The sequence below is a fragment of the Zootoca vivipara genome, chromosome 3 (genome assembly GCF_965207765.1).
Source record: "Zootoca vivipara chromosome 3, rZooViv2.hap1.1, whole genome shotgun sequence".
Lineage (NCBI taxonomy): Eukaryota > Metazoa > Chordata > Lepidosauria > Squamata > Lacertidae > Zootoca > Zootoca vivipara.
Window position 1 is genome coordinate 48,028,972 of NC_142586.1, and position 24,843 is coordinate 48,053,814.

At 38.4% G+C, this 24,843-nt stretch overlaps 1 protein-coding gene across 1 annotated transcript in view; it reads left to right on the plus strand.

Annotated features, from left to right (window-relative positions):
• Positions 1–24,843, plus strand: part of AFG1L (AFG1 like ATPase) — a 56,246-nt gene that overhangs the window by 10,787 nt on the left and 20,616 nt on the right. The window contains exons 6-8 of the mRNA XM_035109283.3: positions 7,116–7,215; positions 12,527–12,585; positions 23,341–23,423. Of these exons, the coding sequence (XP_034965174.2) occupies positions 7,116–7,215; positions 12,527–12,585; positions 23,341–23,423 (242 nt within the window). The remainder of the gene's footprint in view (positions 1–7,115; positions 7,216–12,526; positions 12,586–23,340; positions 23,424–24,843) is intronic.

Genomic DNA, 24,843 nt, shown 5'->3' on the forward strand with positions numbered 1-24,843 from the left:
TATAAGTGTAAAATAAGGTAAACATTGTAAGTCAGTTGTTAACTGTTTCCTTAAGACTTGTATTTGCTTTAATAAGGTTATAATATCTTTAATTGACAGTTACAAAGGTTTACCTAAGGCTGGCTGGTAAAGTGCAATTCCTGATCTTATTTCCTTTGAAATACCAGTACCTGGTAGTGACTGGGGAAGAGGGACTAAAGGTGGTAGCATACAGTAGTGGCAAGTGCATTTTGTGGACCCTTTGTTAAACCTTCCCACACACCAATTCTTCCTTAAAAATGCACCCCCAGCACCTGTGACAGACAGTACACCAGCCTAGGTTCAATTCTGTGGGCTCTCTGCCAAATTATTTTTATGTGCTTTATGTCATACACTTTTTAAAAGGTAAATACAGTCATACCTTGGGTTACAGACGCTTCAGGTTGCGTCTCTTTGGGTTGTGCAGCACACAAACCCAGAAGTACCCGAACGGGTTACTTCCAGGTTTTGGTGCGTGTGCATGCACAGAAGCACTAAATTGCGCTTTGCGCAGAAGCACCGAATCGCAACCCGCTTGTGCACAGACGCAGCACTGCGGGTTGCGAACGCTGCGGGTTGCGAATGTGCCTCCTGCACGGATCAGTTCGCAACCCGAGCGTCCACTGTATGTGTTTAATTTTTTAAAAATACCTTATTTAACTGTTGCAGAGCTCTGACCCAGAGCTCCAATTGGTGCAGAAAACTGTGTCCTGCTTGCTATCTTCTCCACCAGGGAGCACTTAATGGATTCTGCTGTCCTGGACAGTTAATGGGGTGGCTTCTTGACTTAGCCTAAATACAGTGTTAGAAACTGAGATATGAAAGCTAGGAGCTAAATGGCATCTTAAACCTAGGTTATGGGTACAACAACAGAATGTCTAGGCACACTTTTCTTTTTAACAAGAATACAAAGCTGAAAATAATTGAACTGCAGCTAAAATATTATGTTAATGTTTTCACATGGTCTGGTCCTTCCTTTCCCACCCTCCTAATATTCTTAAGAGGGTCTCTTCTCCAGCTGGAGAGCAGCTGGAAGTGGGGAGGCAGAAAAAGGTCCTCCTTTCCTTCCACTCTGCATTTTAATCAGAAATCTTAGGCGCAGTACTGCACCCAGAGTTCAGAAACTGCTCACGCTAATGAAATTTCCTGTTGAAAAATGTGCATGGAACAATGGGAGTTTCTAATGCTGCTTAAATATCCACAGTCTGGTCCCCCTTCAGGTCCTGCGTGGGTTGGAACCAAATAATCTACCCTTTAATTTGGGGCATCTACCCTTGTGGGCCTGGGTGGCTTTCTTCCTCTACAGCTCTTCTTCCTTCTTGACTCATTTTTATATGGGCTACTTTGGCTTATGGAATTTTAGCAATACCTTGTTTCCACTCTCAGTCGGTCATTCTCCCCTCCCAGCCCCTTACCTTCTGCTTGCTTGCTTCTCTGCAGTTGAAATCATAAGCCAGCCAAGGTGCAAGTTCCTCCCTCCCTCTTCCAGCTATCTGGGTGACATGCCACTAACCAAAGGGAGGAAGAGGAGAGATCCATTCACATTCCTCTGATGTCCACAAGGGGTGGCAGGTGACCTTGCGTCCCACCCTCCAATTCTTACTCTCGCCCTGCTCCGTCCTCAGAGCCAACTTGGGGAAAGTCTCCCATTCTGCTTTGTCCCCAGAGCCATCTGCCTCCAGCAGCCACTAGGCACAGCTATGCCCGGTTCATCTTTGACTTGCATCTAAAGCTGCTTCTCCACAAGTTGCTACAGCAGGAGCTTGGGCTGCCTCAGTCACCATCTAACCCTTTCACCCACAAGAAGTGGGTGACCAAAGGAGTTTGAAAGCAGGGGTGGGTGATCCAGCCATCCTTCCTCTGCACCCAGCAGACAGATACAGAGGGCCTTGAGTGCACCAGCCAGTATGGCATTTGCCAGATGGACAGTCAGGGCCTGCATAGCCCTTTTGCATTATGAAGCCCACACAGGGTTGAGAATCCTGTTTTTGACCTTCTAAAGTTTCATCTTGCGCTACCTTGGGAATGAGCTGAAATCTGCTCTGATCAGTGTACTGATCTTCTGGATGCCCTAAATAGCATAGTCAGTGTGGATGCTGTTTCTGGCCAGCACAATCACTTAATAATGTAGATTACTTTCTTTGTCACAGGACAAAACAAAGAAATGAAGCTGTGGATGCAATTCTGAACTGGGCGGCTTTCTCCACTCCTGCATTCAATAGGGCATTTTATTCCACTGTAATAGTTAGTTACTTCATTCAGCAGAGTTCTGTCCTACAAACAGTGCCTTCAGAGACCTCTCCATGCTATAATACTTGAAACAAGATTATCTGGAGTTTCCTTTAGACAAAAGTACATCTACAAAGTTGTAATCCAAATTTATTCCATTTTTATAGTTCAAGAAGCCCAGAATCAGAGCTGTCCACATTGTTGTGTGGAATCTTGCCACTTCCCTTTTGCAATATCCCAGTATTTTTTCTCTTTGGCATGTGAAAATTCACAGCTGGGTTAATAGTAATCAAGGTGGCACAAGGCAATCAAGTGTGTTTGTTTCCTGACAGGTGATAAATCTGTTGAGGAGTTCATCATTAAAATACTTGTAGTCCCATTGTGTCCCTGTTATATCCAGCAACTGAGCTGCAGACCATTTATAAATGACCAGTGGAGAATAGGGAATATGATAAATGGCATGAATCAGCCAAAGACAAATTACAGCAGTCTAGCCTAATTTCCTCCTTTGATAGCAAACTGGCATAGCAGACTGTGGAGATGTAGTGTACTGTATATAATATACCTTGACTTTAAGGCCTTGGATACTGTTAAATGGGTGAGTGAGGTAAGTGTTGGCTCCAGAGCCATTAGCTGAACGATCATAGAGTATGTGTATTAATGGGCTGCCATCAAGATGAAGTACAGTGAGATACAATTTTAATGGGTTAGATAGTTGGGCACTAGACATGTGGATGATGATGGTAGCTTTGAATTTCATATGCTACAACAATAGCTTTCTCCACTGGAGAAAGGGAGCATGGAAAGAATACCCTTGTGCAGGTAATTTTAGAAGCAAGATATTATCCGCTGTGTACTTCTGAAGAAGAAAAAATGAAATGGCAACCAAGATACATTATCTGATAAGATACCACTTCCCCCCTCAAAAGAGCTCTGTGGTCACGATGATTTCCATTTGCCAATTGATACTTGAAATATGAGAAAATGATTTCACCAGAGTTACCCAGCGTCAGGGAGTTGAATCTCAGCATGGGCTGCTGGACCCAAATGTCTTCTAGCATTCACCTTCTCTGCTGCTAAAACTGTTTGAAGAAAAGCACCTATAAAGTTGCTTCCTATAGGTAACTGATAGAAAGGATTTGAAAAAAAAAGTTAGAAGCTAATGTTTCTATAAAACGTTTCTATATTGTTGTGCCCTGGGCAATAACTTTAGATTGAGTTATTCCTTTTTCTTTAATTCCTTCAAATGACTGCCTTGGCACTGAAATAATGACAGCTGGGTACTGCATCTGCCCTTGTTCAAGGGGACAACAGCAGACCAAGAGCAGCCCTCATGTCCTACTGGTTTGGGAGGCACTGATTTTGCTCTCTAGCAGCCATAGTTGTTATATGTACAGATATCAGGCCAGGGACACATGCTTGAGTTGGAGACTAAACTGGGCTTATAGAGTGAAGCAGTAGTGCAAACAGGATGGTTGGAATGGATGGATGTGAGGTATATCACCTGAGGCAAGCCACAAAATGGCACCCCCCCTGCCAAGGAAGGCAGGGTGAGTGAAGATCTACATCGGGAACAAGGGTGGTATTTGCCAAGGGGCCATAGCTGAAGTGGCATGGAGGGGGCTGCCAAGGATAAGGCAGATCCAACCTTCCACCACAATTGACTTTGCATTGGCAGGAGTGGGTGATGCATTCCTTGGAAGCCTGATCTGCTGTCCCTGTGGATCGTGCTACCTGAGGTGGCCACTTACCTTGCCTTTTTGTTGGGCTGGCCCTGTGCCTAGGTTTGTGTCAGACGTGTAGTCCTGAGGCGTATACTATTTTTCAGTGACTACCACCATAACAGTCACTGCATAAGGTACTGTAATTTCTAGCTGGTTCTGGGCTTTAACCTCAGGCGAGCTTCTGTGGCATTCATTTCAGAATGGCCTTACTGCTCACTAGTAACTGGGTGACCATTTTTATGACTGTGGCTGATACCCAATCAGAAGCAGTAAAAAGTGCTTGATTAATTGATTGGTCAACTTTTCAAGATGTCATATTTGTAGACTTGAAACAAAAAGAGAGTGTCAACGTAATTACAGTAACCTCCTCTTATGAAACAATATGTCAAAATTCTAAATTATTGTATTCAGTTATTATTTATAAAATTTGTAACTGTTTGTAAATATGTAACTATTTGAGCTACCCCCCGGGTCTTGAAATACATTCTGCTGTACAGTGGACCCTCCGGATATGAATTTAATTAATTCCGGGGGTCCGTGCACACCCCAAAAATTTCATAAGGAGATGGAGTGCTTCTGCGCATGCATGCGCTGCGAAACCTGGAAGTATACACTTCCTGGTTTACCGCGTTTGAACCCAAAAGTTACGTTACCCAAAGGTAATGTAACCCGAGGATCCACTGTATTTACTACATCGACAGTATTCAGGAGAGATGGAAGAGCCAGTTTGGTTTTCACTTCAAATCACAGGATTGATTAAGCAGTTACAGATTTTGTTCCAAATGAAATTAAACACACACAGTAACTATAAAATATAGTAGTTGCTGTCATTGCTATAGTATGTAGGTTGATTGTCATTGCCCAAATTCTGTTGCATTAGTCCATATTGGGATGTGCTGCTAAAATAAATGCTATTTATCATCCTGCATCCAGTGAATGCTCTTTTTATATTGCATCTGTCTTCTCCCTTTGTCTTATGTCATCCTCATAAATCCCAAACAGAAATGAAAAGGCTCTTCAGAAACAGAGTAGTCTGAAGTAATTATTAATGGGGGGGAATAGAATGTTAAATGTGTGTAAGACAGAAAATTTGAGAAGTACTGTGTGATGTTATCAATATCTCATATGTTTGGTAAAAATGAATATGCTTTATGCAATGCTTATAGTCCGGAAAAGCTGTTGAAAGCATGTAATAAAAAAACTTAAGCTCTTATTTTTGAGCTAACACTAATTACTGCTTATACATGCTTATGTTCTTCATTCATTATAAGAAACTGTACCAATCAGAGGATAACTGAGCTTCAAGCACTTACACACATACATTATGATTTTTTTTCAACTTAAGAGAAAAGAAAGCAACTCTAGGTCATAAAAATCTTTTCTCTTAAATGCTAATGAAATTTCTCCATTCTCTCCATTAGCAGATCTCTCTTATTGGTAATTTGTATCCTTTTCTTTTGTTCCCATTTATAATGAATGCTGGGCACAGAAAGAACCTGAGCTTTGAGAATGCTTTCACTTTTGTCTTCTCTTCCAAAGCTACACAGGATCAAAAGGACATAAATTGGCACCCAAGTACACAGAATGACTCTTGCTTTTTTAATTATGTAGCTTTTAAAAAAATTAATGTATTTTGGTAGGCAAATAGATTCAAATTCTGAAACATCAAAACACCAACTGAGAAGGCCTCTTTGCATTTCCTCTGGTCATAAATATTTTGCAGCTTAATGTGCCAGAGTGTTATGCCTTGTCAAAGTCTCCCTCTTGTAAACCTAGATTGTCGTATTGCATGATGCCTTCCACTTCAATTTCTAAACTAGAAGAAAGGTGTGTGTTTCTTCCTCTTTTCCTTTCTGTTTCCTTCTGCATATTTCAATGGCCTCATGACCAAAGACCATTTTCTTTCTTTATTCCAAAGATCCTAATTTCTCACATGGTTATATGTCAGGATTGATTGTGTTTGCATGTGCAGCCACCCCATTCACAGTATTGCAGCAGTCAGCCCCCCCCCCAGGTCCTGCAGCCGTGAGTCAATTGGTTCAGACAGAGCCTCTTCCAAAACTAGCTCTTAATGTGTCACAAGTGCCTTTTAAAGAAGCATAGAAGGGCACTATGGGCAAAGGCAGCTGAGCTGTTTGCTCTGATTTCAGATGTATTACAGCTACTTTGTTCAAAAACTCAGCTCTGCCTTAAACCATTTTCAGCTGGCCTTTCTCATACCTGCTTCTACATTTGTTCTTTTTCTCCATGGTAAGTTTATGTGTTTAATTTAAATTCAGCATATAATAGTTAGTATTTTGAGCCCAACTGTAATAATTTGATGAACAATAAGCAAGAAAGTGAAAATGTTCAGACAAAAGTTTCTTTTCATTATTAATTGCTGCCCTCATTTTTATTGAGACAACGAGTTAGTGAGTTAGTGTGTGTGTGTGTGTGTGTGTGTGTGTGTGTGTGTGTGTCTATGAAGGGAGAGAGTGATTTGTGTCTGTGAAGGTTAGAAGAGGCTGACTGTGCTGGAACTGACTGCAGTGCCTTTTTGATTATTCATGGACAGTAATAGAAGGCACTTAAAAAGAACAATGAAATTGCTTATTTTTTGTGATGGGCCATCTGTTGAATTGTTTTGTGCAACAATTGCACAATAGTATCTATGTCATATCATTCTATTTTCAACAGCAGCTGATTATGTATACTTGGCTACTTGTCCTTTTTTCCAAAAGTTCCATGACCATTTAAAGTCACCTTTGTGATCCTTTGCTGGAAAGGTAATAGAAGTGTAAAGCAGCTGGTTTGTATTTTCTTCCTTGATCTTCTGAGATTTGTGTGTGTTGGTCCAAATTAATGAGGCCTCTTAAATGTTTGGATCTATTTTTCTGCATTTCCCACCTGTAGTTTTATAATGGAAGTTAACACAGAATTGTTTCAGCAGTTTGTTAAAAAATGATGGGGCTCTGTAATGAACTGACATATTGTTGCACATTCACTACTTATTAATTATTCCCTCCTTTTCTGCTGCAAGTGGTAATTAGAATCTTCTGTCATTTAACCAACAAGCCTCTTTTGTGACTACAAAAACCAGTTGCAGATCAGTTAATGGAGCAAGTCAAAATCAGCCTCTCATGATGGCGGCGTTGTCTTCTGCAGGTCACAGACATTGCTGATGCCATGATTCTCAAGCAGCTCTTTGAAAACCTGTTCCAAAATGGTGTTGTTGTTGTAGCAACTTCCAACAGGCCACCAGAAGGTAAAACCAAACAATATGTTGCTATTGGCCTTTTCACTGGAAAGGAATAGATGCCTTGATAGGTAGCATTACATGTATTCCTTTTCTAATTAAGATCAATCTCTTGTGTTGCTTCTATTGTAATTTTTTAAGGTTCTACGCTGTGCCCTAAATGGCACACTTCCTTGGCTTCTGTTCAAATATATGGAAGTGAGGAACATAGTCATGCTAAGGAAACTGCATGGTATATAGGAGGTAGGAACTATGAGCAGGAGAGTTGCAGTCATGAACTTCTGTGAATGAAACTCTTCTTATTTGAATGGAAATGTCTTCAGTTCATGGAACAATTGTTGTAGCACTGAAAAGCCAATAGTCCTTTCAGGCTAGAAGATGGAAAGTGGAAGGAAGAAAAAGGTGCAGGGAAAGGGTGATCAGCACTATGCATTTATGACTGCCCTATTTATAGGATTGGTAATATTGCTGATCATCAGGGAGAATGAGCTGAGAAAAATGGATGCTCACATAAATGTGATGTAGTATTCAGAGTGTCAGACTAGATCCAAGGATAATGGGTTCAAATCTCCACTTAAGCCATGAAGCTTAGAATGGCTATGGACCAGTCATTTCCCCCCCTGCCTAACCTACCTCACAGGATGGTGAGTGGGGGAGAACAATGTACATTATCCTGAGCTCTGTGAAGAAAGACAAGGATAAACATACAATGTAATAATAAATGCATGATAAAATAGACAGATGGTAGGGATGGAAATTTGATATATTCTCTGGCATAAGGCCAAAGATTAATGAGACCTACTCTAAAACAACCAGGTATACCTGTAGCAAGAAATGTAATAAATAATTGGAATAACAAACTAAGAAAATGACTGGCTGCTACAAGAAAGAACATGAAAATCTTTAAAGTTTGTCAATAAACTTTGAATGAAAATGCAAATTAATGTGGAAACATGTTTAATAAACTTAAAACTGAAAATGAAACTTCACATATCTTTGTTGCTAAGTAAATGTCTAAAAGAAACAAAAGCTTTTCTTTAATCACTTTATATTTTGATTGTTTCTTAAAAACTAGTAGGGAACAAAAAAAATCTACCAGTTGTACTATTACAGAGACATAATCTGTAGTCAGCCTTTTGTGGGTGAGAGGAGTGGTTTATGGTAAGTACTGCAAATATGATATTGCAGTTAAAAACTGCATATTCACCCAGTACTGTTATTTTCTGCAATCTAGTGTAGTTATGTTCGTTTCTCAAGAATTTCTGAAAAACATACAGGTATTTACTAATACTACCATTGCTGGTTCTGTATGGATAATATGGTAAGATCCTTAGTAGACTTTCACAGACTTCATTCAATACTTACATGAAACAGCAGGTTCAGTTGGCTTCTCGCATCAACAAATGACTGGTGAGGAAGTGCTCTCCATGGCCTATTACCAGATACCCAACACTGCAATACAAGTGAACGGAGTAGGAACTGGGAGTTAAAATAAAATGAATCTCCCTAATAAACAGATGTTGGGTCTCTGGCCGGTGTCTACCCAGATAGTGATAAGAAGCATGGAGATCTAGCAAGCTGGGCCCAATTCATGACTTCCTATCTTCAAACAGTATCCTGTCCATCAACTAACTGTTTGGAATAAACCACCTAGAGATGAGTTTTTATGTTTGACTGACAGCTTTATGATTTCCTCTGGAAGCCAGCTCCCTCCAAGGTTATTGGAAAGGTCTGTGCAGGAAACACATGCAGCTTTAACAGGGATTGCAACATTCTACTAATCTTAAGCAATCATCTTTGTCAACTGATAGCCTCCATTATTTATGTTTTGCCTGTTTCAAGTTGAATAGTTTATTACCCTTTGTAGTTTGCTCCATCTCAAAATCATGGAAATATATCAGTGAGCTAATCCAGTTTTTAAAAATACATATTTTTTAAAACCCAGAAGTCATATACCATGGTAACCTTGCCTGCTGTATTACTGGTTTAAGCATAGTTTTCAAAAATGAGTACAAAAAGGGGGAAGTGATTGGCCACATTTCTATGAATAAAGTTCAGACTTTAGGTGTTTTATGTCTTCGGAAGAAAGGATTTATGATTTTGGGGTAGCCACTGATAACAGTGCTTTGCTTGATGAGCAGATGCTATATTCAAAGAACATCTTTATTGGGTGTAGAAGTTGTGAAGGGGTTCTGAAAGAGGATGTGTTATCTTGATTGAACCTGTACTGCCAAGAGTTCTAAATACGGTACCTACACACCAAATTATGATCACAAGTAGTACCGTAGGAAGACAGGCTAGGAAGCTCATTGGCATGATGAGCTTCCACAGACTGCCTCTGGCTAGAGGCATAATACTAATTTCTGTGCCAGCTAAAAGTTCTGTATATCAGCAAATGCAACAATACAGCATTATAGTAGGTCTAGCTCTGATGCTACAAAGGCATGATTTAGGCAGCCTGGAAAAAAGGAGCCAGCCTTACCAAATGGCATTGGTGAAAAATCATTTGTGGACACTGCCAGCAACACCCTTGAGTGAACAGGAAAGACTGAACCCCTGGGATGGTAGGAGTTATTGTCTCCTAATAAGCAGAACCATACAATGGTGATCTCACAGATATTTGTCCAGAACCCCATCATTAATAATGTAATGCAATAATGGGAAACTTTTTTCAATTCAATGGCCACAAATCAGTGGTGGGTGTGGCCAGAAACACCACTTGCCATCCTTCATCCAGGCAAGCAGTAACTCTCATCATAATTCAAAGACACTTTCAAACTAGTTAAGATTACTAGAGGAAAGGACATAAAAGGAGCAATGAGGGGTTCCACCTTGAGCAGAATCTTGGGGACCAGATGGAGACACTGGTTTCATTTGGCCCCTGGACCTGAGATTTCTTACTCCTGCCTTAATTATAATGCTGAAGCTCATTAAAAAATGCCATAGCATCTGCAGGGTCCTGTTGCTATTTAGACAGATTTAAACCAGGCATAGGCAAACTCGACCCTCCAGATGTTTTGGAACTACAACTCCCATCATTCCTGATCACTGGTCCTGTTAGCTAGGGATGATGAGAGTTGTAGTCCCAAAACATCTGGAGGGCCGAGTTTGCCTATGCCTGGATTTAAACCAATACCTCTAGCATAGTCTTCATGTAGTATGTACGGTAACTGAGAAAATTGAAAGGTTCATAGAAATGAGAAAAACAATGTTGTAATTTCAGGTACCAGTCTCTGCCTATGAAACTTTAAAAAGCTTAGACCTGTGGTTCACAGACTTTCCACTCCCAGCTCCACGGACTACTTGAAAATTGCTGACGATCTCTCTACCTGTTCTTACTGTTGTAATGCACTGAGCCAGATGTTGTATGCTTTTTAATTGATTTTTATTGTTTATTTTACTTATTACATATTGTAATAAGCAACCATTTTAATGAAGCTCGCGAATTTCAGTTTGAGAACCTTGTCTTATACCCAGCATAACATCAGTGTCAGGGCTGCCATATGTCCAAGAGGGATTTCTGAAATGTGGCACTTTGTCCTGTATCTTAGGCAAGTCAATCTTAAAAGCTCAACAATTTTGAGGTCTTCCTAAAAAGAAAAGCAACCCTGTCTTTGTCTAGGATTAACAATCGTGGCATGCTCTGCCTCTCAGAAATTCACTTAATGAGTGTGCAGCTCTTCTGGAAACATCATAAGGCTCAATAGTTTTGGCTGGTTTTCAGGAACTGAAGCTAAGCTTCCAGAGGAGTAGGGATTTTAATGGAATTTATTCTGAGAAAATCATGCTCAGCTTTATTGGAATTGTCCCGATCCTGGGAGACATGAACCACATATTTAGATAGATAAGCAAGCAAATGATATTGCATGACATTTAAACTATTATGGTCCAGTTGGCTTTGTTGGGGCTATGACAGTGCTTAACCATTACAGTCATACCTCGGTTTAAGTACGCTTCGGTTTGAGTACTTTCAGTTTAAGTACTCTGTGGACCCGTCTGGAACGGATTAATCTACTTTCCATTACTTTCAATGGGAAAGTTCGCTTCAGGTTAAGTATGCTTCAGGTTAAGTACAGACTTCCGGAACCAATTGTGTAAAACTGAGGCACCACTGTATACAAAAACAAGCATTGAGTTCACAGTCCTTTATAAATAGTCCGAAGTATGACTGGATATGCTTGAAACTGAAACCCTTACTAAAGATAGTCTTCAGGCTAACCCATATCCTTGGCCAGAGTAAAGGTATTCCTGGAGTTTATTCAGGATTTAATTTTCTTATGCTTACCTCCAGACAGCAGTTTTGTTGCTCCAAATAAGCATTATAGCACATCCAAAGGGAAGGTGTATGCTAAGTGTCTTGGGCAAGTGCATTTTACAAACCTTTCCTCTGAGATACCTTCACACTTGCTGCAGAAGACCAACTCTACTGACTACACACCTTGCATTGGTTCCTATCAGCTTTTCTGTCTAGTCTAGTGGATTATCACTCTGAGAATCCACAGTGTGGGTCTGGCATGCATTGACACCGTGCTTCCAGTTCCTGCAGCTGGCAATAGTTTGATTAAACGTAAAGCTGATGATGCCTCCAGGAGGCCCAAAGTGTGCTATTTAGAGTGTAATGCAGTCAAATTTATTTTTTATGATGTTTTTTGTCTCTTATACATTAGAGTTTAAGTATATTTTAAAAAGCAGATACTGAAATGTTAATCACTGTATTGTGCAGCTTTGCTGTTTATGATTTATAAAGTTAACCTCTCCAAAGCAATGAGATACATTTAAACTATGTGGTTAATTTAATTAAGTAAGAAGAATACAGTATATTAATTACTTTAAAATACAGTTTAATTTAAAAAAAACATTGCAGCCAAAGATTTAAATTTAAATTATTTTCTTTTTTCCTCCCTTATTTCTTGATTTGGTAGAACAGAGATGGAGAGCCTGTGTTAAGGTTCCCATATTTCAAACAGTGGGGAAATTTTTTTTTGCCAAAGTTGTTGAGCTTTTGGGGCTAAAAAATATATGCTGTATTTCCCTGGACACTGCCCAATTTCTGCCTGGACACTGATGCTGAGTGCACTATTCCAGATATGCCTGGGAAAATCTGGATGTATGACAGCCCTAGCTGTGTTGAACTCAACCATGCTGTTGAACTCTAATTCCCATTGGCACAGCCAACATAGCTGATGGGAATTTAGTTCACAATGCTAGGAAGACCAAAGGTTCCTTCTCCCTAATGTAGAACTTGTATTTGTAAGTAAGAGCAAAAGACAGTCCTGTCAGAAGTATGTGGCAAAGATAATATCCATGTGTTCTCTTTCAGATCTCTATAAAAATGGGCTCCAAAGAGTGAACTTCGTGCCATTCATTGCTGTTCTTAAGGTAAAGGAAGATGTGCTTGATAAGGGATCTTGGGTTTGTCCTAGCTTACTGATAAGCATCTTTATTGCAAAACTGTTTTGTTCATATTTCTGGGAGGAATTTTCTTTAACTTTATGGGATTAACTCAATTAGGGGAGGCAGAAGTTAAGATTCAATTTGTAATATTTTTGAATCTCGAAGCTCTACGTTTCTCCAAACTGAATGACTGAGTTCAGAGCAACAACATAAAAGGAAACATTACCAGAACAGAATTAATTTTTTACTTCTCAGCTTTGTTTTTTCACATGTGGTATTCATGAAGATAGAAAAAAATCCCAAGCCAGGTCTAGGAGAGCATTATCTATTATTACCTGTTACTATTCTACTCTTTTCAAAAATACAAATGACTATAAGGTTCATTTTTCCTATGATTATTTATTTTATTATCTTTTTAAAATTCTTCACTACTTTTCAGAATACAATATTTCCCATGGTGGCTTACAACCTTTAAAATAATTTAAAAGCATATAAAATATAAACAATATAATCACAGTCATCATAGCAGTAAAAACATTTCAGATCAATACATTATGGTAATCACCCATGCCAGATACCAAAATCAGGATTTTTAAAAAATGAAATTGCTATTGTGCCATGGGTTTCCCAAATTCAGGTTTCCCAGCATTTAGGTACAAAGAGAAAGGGGAAATGTATTAGCATTTGGATTTATATCTTAATCTTACATGAAGAAGGGTTCATTGATGCATGGTTTGGCTGTGGGTTACCAACGTTTATGAACTACTTCCTAATTTTTCTATGGGAGTCCAATACAAACTCAATTTGGACTCCTGGAGATTGCACTGCAACTGCAATTGGTTTTTGCAGCCATTTTCTGATTGCTTAAATCCTTTTTTGGTAACCTAGAATTTCATTATTTTGATCAACATTTTAATTGTATAGGGAAGGGTTCTTTCAGTTTATTAGTCTATAAACATCTAAATACACATTTCAGATGCAAGTCCCATTGATATTAATAGGACTTGCTCTCAGGTAAGTGAAATAAGACTGCAGCCTGCATCTCTCCATTAAACTGTCTTTTAAAAGTCTTCTACGTGGCCGAATCATGCCAATGTAAAATCAGTTTGATGTGAAAGAAGTGAATTTTTTTAAAAAATAGCGTGGAGAGCCTTCCATAAGTAGAAGCAAAGACATTCACTGTGGAAGTGATAAATCCACAAAGACTGCTTAGAAGATACTAAAGGTGCAATCCACATCCATTTAAGTCTGTGTTGAGTCTGGGTTATTTTACTTAGGTTTCCTTCTTCTATGAGTGGGATTCCAAGTAGCTGGCTCCTGATCCTTAGAAATCAAGACAAGAAACCCGATTGTGTGCAAACAACTGTGTTTAGTATTGATTCTTTTATAGAACATCCATTAGCACTTATGCAGTGTGATAAAACTATATGTACATTGCCTTGGGAGTAAGTCCTTTTATTTGAACTCAGTGATACCTGCTTCTGAGTAAACGTGTATAAAATTGGACTGTTTGATTATTTCCTATTCTTCCATTGGCTTTCACCCCAATAAATAATCATGTTGTTGTTTTTTGTCAAAAAGCCACTATTAATGTTTGGAAGACTATTCAACTTTATACTACTATTACGTCAGGAAACTACTACCAGCAGATTTAGAGCGATCTTGGGACAGGGGGTGGGATTCTGGCACCGGTTAGGAGATATAAAATGTCTTTGATTATGTGTTCTGCCTTTGTCAAGCCACCTGTGTTAGAAGCACACAGATCTGTGAATTGACAATTTCTTTTTAAAATAAAAAAGTCATCTTGGTGATTAAATTGATTTGTCAGTTAGTTCCATTCTAATGCTGTGATAGCCCAGTAGCTTTCAGTAAGCTGAATGGTTAAAACTTGCTTTTGTGGTCAGTGTCAGCACCCTGACCTCTGCTGAGCTGTCACCTGAGTCAGAATTGCTGGGATTAAGTCTTTGATATTGTGATGTCTTCACTTATCAATTGACTTTTTCATTACTGAAGATGTTAGGCCTTTTGTTTCCCTTCTTAGTAAGTACCCAAGCAAATCTTAAATAGAAGACTCTTTCTTTCCCAACCTGTGGAAGTTGTAGGCTCTGCTTTTCTCTTTTTTTCCTGTGTTAATTAAATGGATTACTTTTGGAATTTACAATACAGTTCAGTTGTGAATCATTGTGCTTAGCATTAGAAAACGAGAGTGAGAGAAAATGAGGGGGTATACACGTGCAAGTATACACTCAGTAAATATAAGACTAGAACAGACTTTGGCTCAAATGTTCACATTGTATTTTTTTGGCTTTTAAAATGTGATGGTATATCAGAGTTTGAGTTCAAAAGTAGCTACACTTTAATGCACAAAATTAGAAGTCTAAATACTCAAAAATTCTGTTTGATCATCTGAAAACTGTCTTTTGGTAGGTATGCAAATCCATACCACACTGAATATATTAATAAGTTTTGTATCTCCTACAACAATCCAAATTAATAAATGTTTAAAAAATCAGGTAAGGTTTTAAAATATAATTTTCGTGTGCATGCACACTTCGAAAACTCATACCTATGACAAACTTAGTTGGTCTCTAAGGTGCTACTGGAAGGATTTTTTTTATTTTGTTTTGACTGCGTCAGACCAACACGGCTACCTACCTGTAAAATATAATTTGTTAAACATATTGCATTTTAAGTACAGTAAGATGATTGCTTTACAATATTTCATTTAAATATATATTACCATATATATATTTGTCATCTGAAGGTAAAATAATGATAGCAAACTCTCGCATTCTATTCCATTTTGATCTGTTTAAGCAAATGAACTCTTTGGTTCCAACAGCTGGCTCAAATTCTGAGTTAGATATGCAATCTTGCATTGCTTGTAATGCGATTGATTTGTTTAATGTTTCCTTTGCTTGTGATGTAATGCAAAATAAGGTCTTCCTTATCTTCCTCCATCCCCCTCACCCAAAAGGTCCGAGCCAATTAATAAGGCTTGTAAGTGCTTTGTCACAGGCTACCATGGAGGTCTGCAGAGAAGAACTTTAATCCAATAAACATTTCATTTAGATCATGAAAAGAAAGTGTGAGGAGAAGATCCAGAAGGAGAGGGTGTTAATGGCAATTCTCTCCTTGCAGTGACATGAGGAATTTGCCAAATTAAGCAAAAGGCCTTCATATTTAACACATTAAACCTGTCAAAACTAATAATGGGAATAGTTTAATTTGGGTTGAACCTTACATTGTGAATATTCTAAAAAGCCACAACTGTTTTCTTCAAAGACTTACTGTTGAGCTGGATGGACAGGGCAAGAGGAGGTTGTGAGAAACCCAAATAGCAAATAACACTGGCCGAAAGTTGGGGTGGGGAGAGGAATAGATAATTAGGTGTAATTAGCGTGTATGAATTGTTGTCTCCCTGCCCTTGGCTTGAATAAATTTGGAAGAAAAAAACCCAAGTGGTGAAAATGCTTTGATGTAAGAGGAGTCATTGTGGCTTGGCAGCATAAAGGCAGTGTTTTATACTTCTTACATAATGGTTGTGATACAGAAAGACTGAATGGACTCTGCACCCCCCAGTCTGCTTTACAGCAAGGACTTTTGGATTCTCTTGAAACAAAATGCAGCAGAAGTTTTCAGTTGTTGGTAATGAGGTAGCAGACCTCATCAGAGATAGGCGTAAGCCATCCTTAGTCTGCTTAGAACTTAATCATTTATTTTTATACTGGAATCTAGTTTCTTAAATCAACACTTTCCCTTTTCTCCTTCATCCCTGTTTGGAGCTCTGGCAGGACCAAAGATTCATGCCAAGGAAGGAAGTACAAATCAGATTTTGAAGTAAGAAAACATTGTGAGCAAATTTCATATTGGATGGAACTGAGTTAAAGTAACTTAGTCATCTTTATATATTCGACCTGTTGTTGAACATTTGGTCTAGCATGAAACATAGCCAGTCCTGTTCTGCTTTGCAGAAAGGCATACTGTATACCGCTTACTTGCAGGAATAAGAGCTATCCTTAGTTGGGGGTGCGCATTCTTTGTAAGAGTTGTTTATACTTTTGGATATAATGCAAAGCATCTTGTCAAAGACCAAGATTTTGGTTTACATATTGCTTCTGTTTGGCGCAGTGGGTAGGAAATGATTATTGAGAGACCTTGAAAAAGGAAGCCGTGTTATGCTCTTACCTTACTCCCCACTAAAACTTAATATTGTTCCCTTTGTTTAGGACTTTCTCTTGATTATGTACTCACTAAGCTGAACTTTAAATAACTTTATAGTTACTGCAGCTATGGTCTGAGATCTGTTGCATAGCTACAGCTACGTGGTATGCAGAAACAACTGTAAAGCATCTAATTTGAATTAAGGAACCAAATTATCAATTTTGTGTGCTGAAGCAGAGAAACTAAACTTATTATTCCAGCTGAGGTTCTGGACAATGATACAGCTATGGAAAATGAACAGTTACTTCATATCCACAGGGTTTTAACAAACATAGGAAATAAATCAATATTAATAGAGAATAATTGTCACCCTTTAAAAATATTAAGCACAAAAAATCTGATTTAATACATACAAACTTCAATTATGCAATGTAGCAGCAGTAATAGCTATAGCCTTACGCACACATTTTATGCATAGTATTCTTTTCGAACTTGAGGGCCTGATCTAATCATTTTGGGTGTTAAAATGCTTTTAATCTTTTCAGATTTAGCATTTTATATTTATTAAAAAATGTAATATTTATGTACATGCACTCTATTCTCAATTTAGAGTTCTGTAGCTACTGGGATATGCTTGAGAAAAGGAAACTGGCATTTCATTTAACCCTTTGAGGGTTTATTATGTAGAACAAGTAGCCTTTTGTGCTTGAAGTTGTACACTCTGAAAAAAAAGCAACACCTGAATATCTCCGGAGCTTGAATAATTATGCCCGATTGTGTTTTGCTGGTGTAGGTCACAGGAAATTCACTTAGGGTAGACTCTCTACAAAGCTAAGATATATGCAGATTTTCTGTTGTTGGATTGTGTAAAAATTATTTACTGTTAATACTTGCATAAAGGTTAGAAAGGTTGATGAAGTGATATTTAGTATTGCTTTACTATTCACTGCGTGTCAGGATGTAATTATGACTGATTCATGGAACTGTCTTAGGAACGAACCATCTTTATTAAAATGCTGATCAAGATAAGAGCTGACAGTAATAAAGAATAGAACATTTTAGTCTTGTTGCTTTTCAATGATTGCTAATTACCCCAGAGGTCATGTATAGTGCTTGGGAGGATTCATTGACATTATTTTCTTTTAAGTCTGCTGTTTGAACAACATCTGAACATGAAGACAAAGACTGAGTGCATACTGAACAATAGTTTGACCAAGTTTTTTTATTCCACAAATACTAGATGATTCCTCTTTTCTGTTTTGTTACAGAAATTTATGTTCACACGATAAGGCAGGATCTTTGTTTTAAGATCATATCCTGATCATATCCATCACTATCTTCAGAAGGTCAAACAAAGATGAAACAATGTACTACTATCCTATAGTTTATTGTATGCAGAGCATAACCCAAACTAGAGGTACCGGTAATTAAAAGCCCAATCTCCTTCCTATGACTTTGGTTATCTTATAAATCAGAATCTTCAGTTTCTTTATTAGATTACAATGGGCATTTAACCTTCAATATACCTTCAGTCCCATCACCTCCTGGCAAATAGAAGGGGAAGAAATGGAGGCAGTGAGAGATTTTACTTTCTTGGGCTCCTTGATTACTGCAGATGGTGACAGCAGTCACAGAATTAAAAGATGCCTGCTTCTTGGGAGAAAAGCAATGACAAACCTAGACAGCATCTTAAAAAGCAGAGACATCACCTTGCCGACAAAGGTCTTCATGGGGTCATGAAGAGTCGGACACGACTAAACGACTAAACAACAACAAACAACAACATACCTTCAGATAGAAGACTTTTTAGTACCCTTTGTACCATGTTTGGAACTGAGGTGTTACATGTCATGATTTGAAAACAAACTAATATCCAGACAGAAGAAATACAAAGCATGGGGGAGAGATTTAGGCCAATGAAATAGTATACAGAGAGGAGTGAAGCAAATGTTTTCAGGCTAAATGTGTTTCTTAAGGGGTTTTTTTGTTTTGTTTTTTAGTCACAGACCCCTTTGAGAATCTGATGAAAGTCCTCTCCCCAGAAAATACACATAAACACAAACACACACACAATTTTGCACACAATTTATTTTATTTCAGTAGAGAGAGAGAGAGAGTTTGTGTGCTCAGTTCACAGACCTCTTGAAGCGTATGGGGTCTATGGGCCACAGGTTAAGAACCCCTGGTCTGAACCCTAGGTTGAACAGCCTCCTGCAAGCTAGGGCTACCCTCTAACTAATGTTTCATCGATGGCAACTCTCATAAACCCCAGCCAGTATGGCCTTGCTGGCTGAGGCTGATGGAAGTTGTTGCATCAGGAGAGGAATCAGCTTTGAATGCAGAACTAGAAGAAGTGGCACTTAGTGGGGTGTGGGGGAATGATTTATGGTATGTGCATGAAGTGAGTAGATTAGGTAGGTGCACAGAACTCAGGAACCATAATGAGGGCAGCAGGGTTAGAAATAGGGTAGCTTGGGTATGGGTAATAACCTTTCTCAATAGTTAAAATAACCTTCTGAAGGCTTCATGATTGGTGGGCCATAAGCAAAAAGTGGGTGGGGCAAAGGTTGTGATTCTTATCTTGTATAGTGGGCTATATTTAAGCCATGAAAAGGTTAGTGGTTTCTTCATACACGTGTATCTCCTCTCCATTCAGGCAAGCAGAAGGCAGCATCATAGTTCAAGGACACATTTGAGCAGGCAAAAGCAGAGTCTCTAGAGCAGGGCTAGTAAGAGGACATGACTTAGAAAGATACTTTAAGAGCTGGTTTCAGTCCCTGGGCCTGAGGTTGCCCTTGTAATAATAATAATAATAATAATAATAATAATAATAATAATAATATGCCCTGCCCATCTTGGCTGGGCTTCCCCAACTACTCTGGGCAGTTTCCAGCACATATAAAAACATAATAAAATGTGAAATCAACATTTCAGACAATTCATTTGCAATTCATTACAAAACCCATCAGCAAAATCATAGCAGTAGGTACTTGTACTTGCAAGATTGGTATAGACACAATACTGGGGAGCTTTTCAACATGCCTGAGAGATCAGAAACTGGATACAGGATATTGTTCTCTCCCCTTCTCACTCTTTTTTATGGGAGGAATTCCCTCACTTCGACCCTAGCTAGAGCTATAACAGATGTGCTAGAACAAACATCCAGAACAGTTAGTGTTAACAGTGAAATGTTAAGCAGGGATTCACCTTAACCAAAACCTGAAATCAGATTTGAGACATCGGCAGAAATCCTAGCTAATTGGCTAAATTAGTGAATTGGAAATACAACCAAATCTTTGGAAGAAGTGCTGGCACATAGGCGTTGTAGCAGACTTTAATGGGGAGGTATTCCTCCTGTTTGAGAAATATATTTCTTTTTAAGCTCTTGTAATGACTTAATTATGTGTTTATTTATCTTTAAGAACAGATGTCCAAGTAAAAAAAACCACTTAATTTAAAACGAAACTTAATTTTTTAAAGGAAAACTGGGTATCAGGCTGGGGGCCGGCATGCAAATCTTTTTTGGGATGGGTCATAGCTTGGTGGTAGAACATCTGTTTAGCATGTAGGTTCCAGCTTTCATGCCCAGGATCCCCATTTGGGAGAGAAACCTGTCTGAAATCCTAGAGGGACACTGCTTGTCACTTTAGACAATACTGAGCTAGAAGAACCAATGGTCTGACTTGGTATAAGGCAGATTGCTACGTTCCTATGCTGTATTTTCAGTATGGATCTTACATCTAACTTGTAGTGATTATTTGGAGGAAAGCATAGTTGTCTCCAATGGCTGTATCATTTTCAGTAGTGTTAGGGTTATTATTCCATTCTAACAGAAATTCCAAATATCAAGGTTTGTCTCCATTTCAACCTTACAGAAGCCAAGTAAAAGCTTTCTGAGTCTAAATTTTTTCCCCTTACAGTAACGTGTGTGAGTGATAAGGTTTTTTTAACCTTCTTAATTATATTTTCAGAATGTAATTGTGTTTGTCCTTTGCTCTACATAAATACATAAACCAATACATAATAATGCGAGCAGCTGAATAATTCTAAGCATTAAAATTGAATAGTGTAAGAAGTCACAGTCTTTACGCCAATAGTATTGAAATGCTCCTTTGATGTGACACGCAGCTCTGCTATGAATAGCTTCTACTACCATTGGGGAAAGGACAGGAGACTTTTAACACTGCAGATGAAATAGGATTATCGAAAGACTTTAAATGTAAACCAACTGTTAGGAGTGTAGCTTTAAAATTAAGGGCTAAAATATGAAGACTCCAGCTAAAAGTTCTTTAGCTGCTGATTAGGATTCCCTGATGGTGATTAGTGAGTGTGGAATGCAATCATGCCTGTAGGCTTTAATCAATCCCATGATGGAGAAGTCAGTTGCTCAAAGAGAGACCAAATTAATACATGTATTGTTTCTATTGGGCTTATTATTTTTAACACTTAAAAAAAGGAGGCAAATTTGTGATGAAGCATTTCGGAGCATGCAGAATTTCAACAATCCAGAAGCATGTGAACTTCACTACCAAATATTCTATCTGTCTTTATCCTAAGAATGCTTTATTTTACATTGCACAACATTATGACATGTCTTTCCTGTTGTGTTGCAAATGAAGAAGTGTGCATGCACACGAAAGCTCACACCAGTGGCAAACTTAGTTCTTAACTAGAAGGAATTTTTGTATTCTGTTGTGTTGTGTGAGCAATTAATCTCACTGTGCAGTAACCCAAGACCTTTTCAAATAGCAATTTTCCTTGTGTAAGTATTTCAAATGTTGAGAGATCTCCATTTTTATTTACATAACCACCTCTCTGTGTATATATTTAAAGTCATGTATTTCTGTTATTACGATGTTCCAGTGTATGGAAGTTTAGAGAATAGTTTGTGATGTGAACAGGCCACCTGATAATAAGAGACCCTGCCTGTGCTTAAGTCAGGTGATCCAACAATATGACCATGATTTTGCTGCAGACCATGGAACTAGCATCTCAAATGCAGATTCCAGAAGCTTGAGCGCAATTATAAGAACAGTTTTCACTATAAGGGAAGGCCTTCGTGTTTCATTGGGGTGGGGGTAACCCAAGTTCAGATCTCCTTGTCCTTAGAAACAACTTTTCCCTTCCTACTTCCTTATGTGTTCTGATCTATTATCCACCAGGCAATCATTGCTATTATTATATAATTATTAATATGTATGTATGTATTGCCTTTATGTGCCAAGACAACACATAGTTTCAAACAATATTAGAATAAACAAATGATACAAAATATCCTAAGGCAACTTCAGGAACCGATGCCACAAACTCCCAGACCTTGCGTCCAGCTTCCCTCAGAGCAGACAGTTCCTAAGAAAGGTGGGAGAGGGATAATAACATTACTAATAATAGCAATTTATACATTTAAAAATATTCAGAACTGCGCCTTCCAAATTGCAATGAAATTAAGTATTTGCATACACTGTGCAAATTTACTCAAACTGCAGAATAATTTTAAAGGCATTTTTCCAGATTTGCCGCAGAAATCCATTCTTGTTGACCACTGTGTGCTTGGGCTGCAATTTTATTCTTGATTTCCGGTACTTAGAAGAAATTTCTAAAAGTTTGATATGTAGCTTTTCTGAGTTCAAATGCAGCTTACACATTGCAATTCAAAAAACACAATCTGTGATATTCAACTAAGTCATATTCTGAGTAGACCGGTTGTAAAAAATGAACTTGGTAACTCAAGGTACTCACCAGAGGTCCCTAGATTTCATTGAGTCTGCACTGAGTATGACTGTTGGAAATCACCCAGTCTCAATAAAACTTCTTTTAGAAATCTAAAAAAACTTACAGCATGCCATAATACGAAGCAGCAATTTATAGAGAACAGGTGAAGAAAAAAGTCTCCCAAGTCAAAGAGAGGCTTGTTTATGTAAAGCTCACTTTATTTACCTTCAAGTACATATGCAGAGAGTTGGGCTGTTCTTGTACATTCAAACTAGGGCTGTGATTGCTGGCATTCCTAGCCCCTATTTCATCTTGATGAGCAAAAACTATAGAGGTTGTTTGAAACTTTGATCCCTTTTTGTCTGATTTGGATAAACATCAACTTTACATTGTTGTTCTTGCCTGGCTCTACTACCTTGTATTGCAGCCATCCCCAAACTTCGGGCCTCCAGATGTTTTGGACTACAATTCCCATCATCCCTGACCACTGGTCCTCTTAGCTAGGGATCATGGGAGTTGTAGGCCAAAACATCTGGAGGGCCGCAGTTTGGGGATGCCTGTTGTATTGCTTTCTGAGTGATGCTGAAAATGTATGTTTGTAACAGCTGTATTAAGGCATTCTTAATGGCCGGGAGGAGAATTCTCAGTGATTTCTTGGTATAACTTTGAAGCAGCCTTGATGGTGGAACGAGCATAATCCTTCCAAGTGAATAACTTGCTGAACCCATCATTGAGTTTGCCTTATGCTGATGCATAGGGACATATGAGATGATGCACTGCTAAGATATGTTGTACTCCCTTGCAAAATTCCATAGCATCTGCTTAAGGAAAGTAACAACTGTTTTATTTTGTTTCTGTATTCAGAAATACTGCAGCACTATCCAGCTGGATTCCGGAATAGACTATAGGAAACAAGCGCTACCAGCAGCAGGAAAGCTATATTACCTGTAAGTTGCTAAAGCGAAAAGTATTTTTTTCCCCTTCACTAGCCAACATTTATTGCCACAGGGACAAGTAAAAACACTCCCCCACCCCACCCCACAAAACCAAAGAAATGCCAACTATCTTCTGTTTTGCCACAGTGCTAGTGCCATCAGATGGCATTTTCAGTATATTCAGTTACATCGTTTAAAATGTGTGACTGAATCAAAACTAATTAGATTTTGGGGGGAGGTGTGGTGTTTGCAGAACTGAAGTGACAGATGGTTATAAAGCAATGAATATCCTCTTGTAAAAGAGTGTGCAATTCCCTGGTAAATAAAAGAGCATCCTTTATTGTAGTAAACTAATTATTTATACAAATCCTCTGACAAGGACTCATTTACTGTTGGGTGTTACCATTTGTGGATTGAAAAACTTGTCTTATTTTGACAGATGATCTGCTTGTATCTAGGATGTTGATTTCCTTCAGCATTTATTCTCTGTTTGAAGATGATAAAAAATAATACCATAATACAGCTATAAGTACAATTTATCTGTATAGCTTTGATTTCTGTTTCCCTAATGATAGTTTACCCTCAGAGCAATTTGAGAATACAAGTATATGTGATGCAAAGTTGTTCCAACATTTAAGAAGAGAAAGTGGTTTTAATCAAGCCAATACAAGTACAAATCTACTTGTAGCTTTATTATGGCATTGTTTTTTAATATTATTTTTGAGGAGTTTAAAAGACTGGGCTTTCCAGCTAGCAAAATAATTAGCCCCAGTCTAGGACTATAATGGGAGTGTACCATTTAGTTCACAATCCAGGGGTAGCACCTTGATATAATTTTTGGAGTGAGTTTTATACTTGAGTTTGCCAGACAACTGGATATGACCTGAAGTTTTAGGTTTAACCTTATTCTTAGGCTTCTGGGGAATGAATAAAATATTGGAGTTAGGGACTTGTTAATTAAAAGTTACTGAGCATTGCTTCCCATCCTGAGCAGGAAAAAAGAAATTTCACTTCACATAGCGGTTTCAAGGCCACAATTAGTGCTTGCCAATACTAACAAATGATTTTGAAATACTCAAATTTTATCTTTTAAGGGAGAAACAATTTATTTTCTCATTTTGTGGTAGAATTCATGTATGTTGATATTGTGTTAAGCTTGGACTGCATTGAATGTTGATTGGTACTTCTATAGAAACGTGTTTTTTCCTCCTGCAAATCTGGACTGAGCATCAAAGGGCTTGGGCAAAATTTGCCTGTTTCACCCATAAACAGAGTTCTCACTCCAGATCTATAAAGGAGAGGTGCTAGGTAATGTTACGGGGATGGATTTATGCTTCTGGCATTGCTACATTTTGAGCTAAATGTATATATATGGGAACAAGGGCAGAAGAATCCCACAGTCTAACCTACCGTATATTTCAGGGCCTTCTCT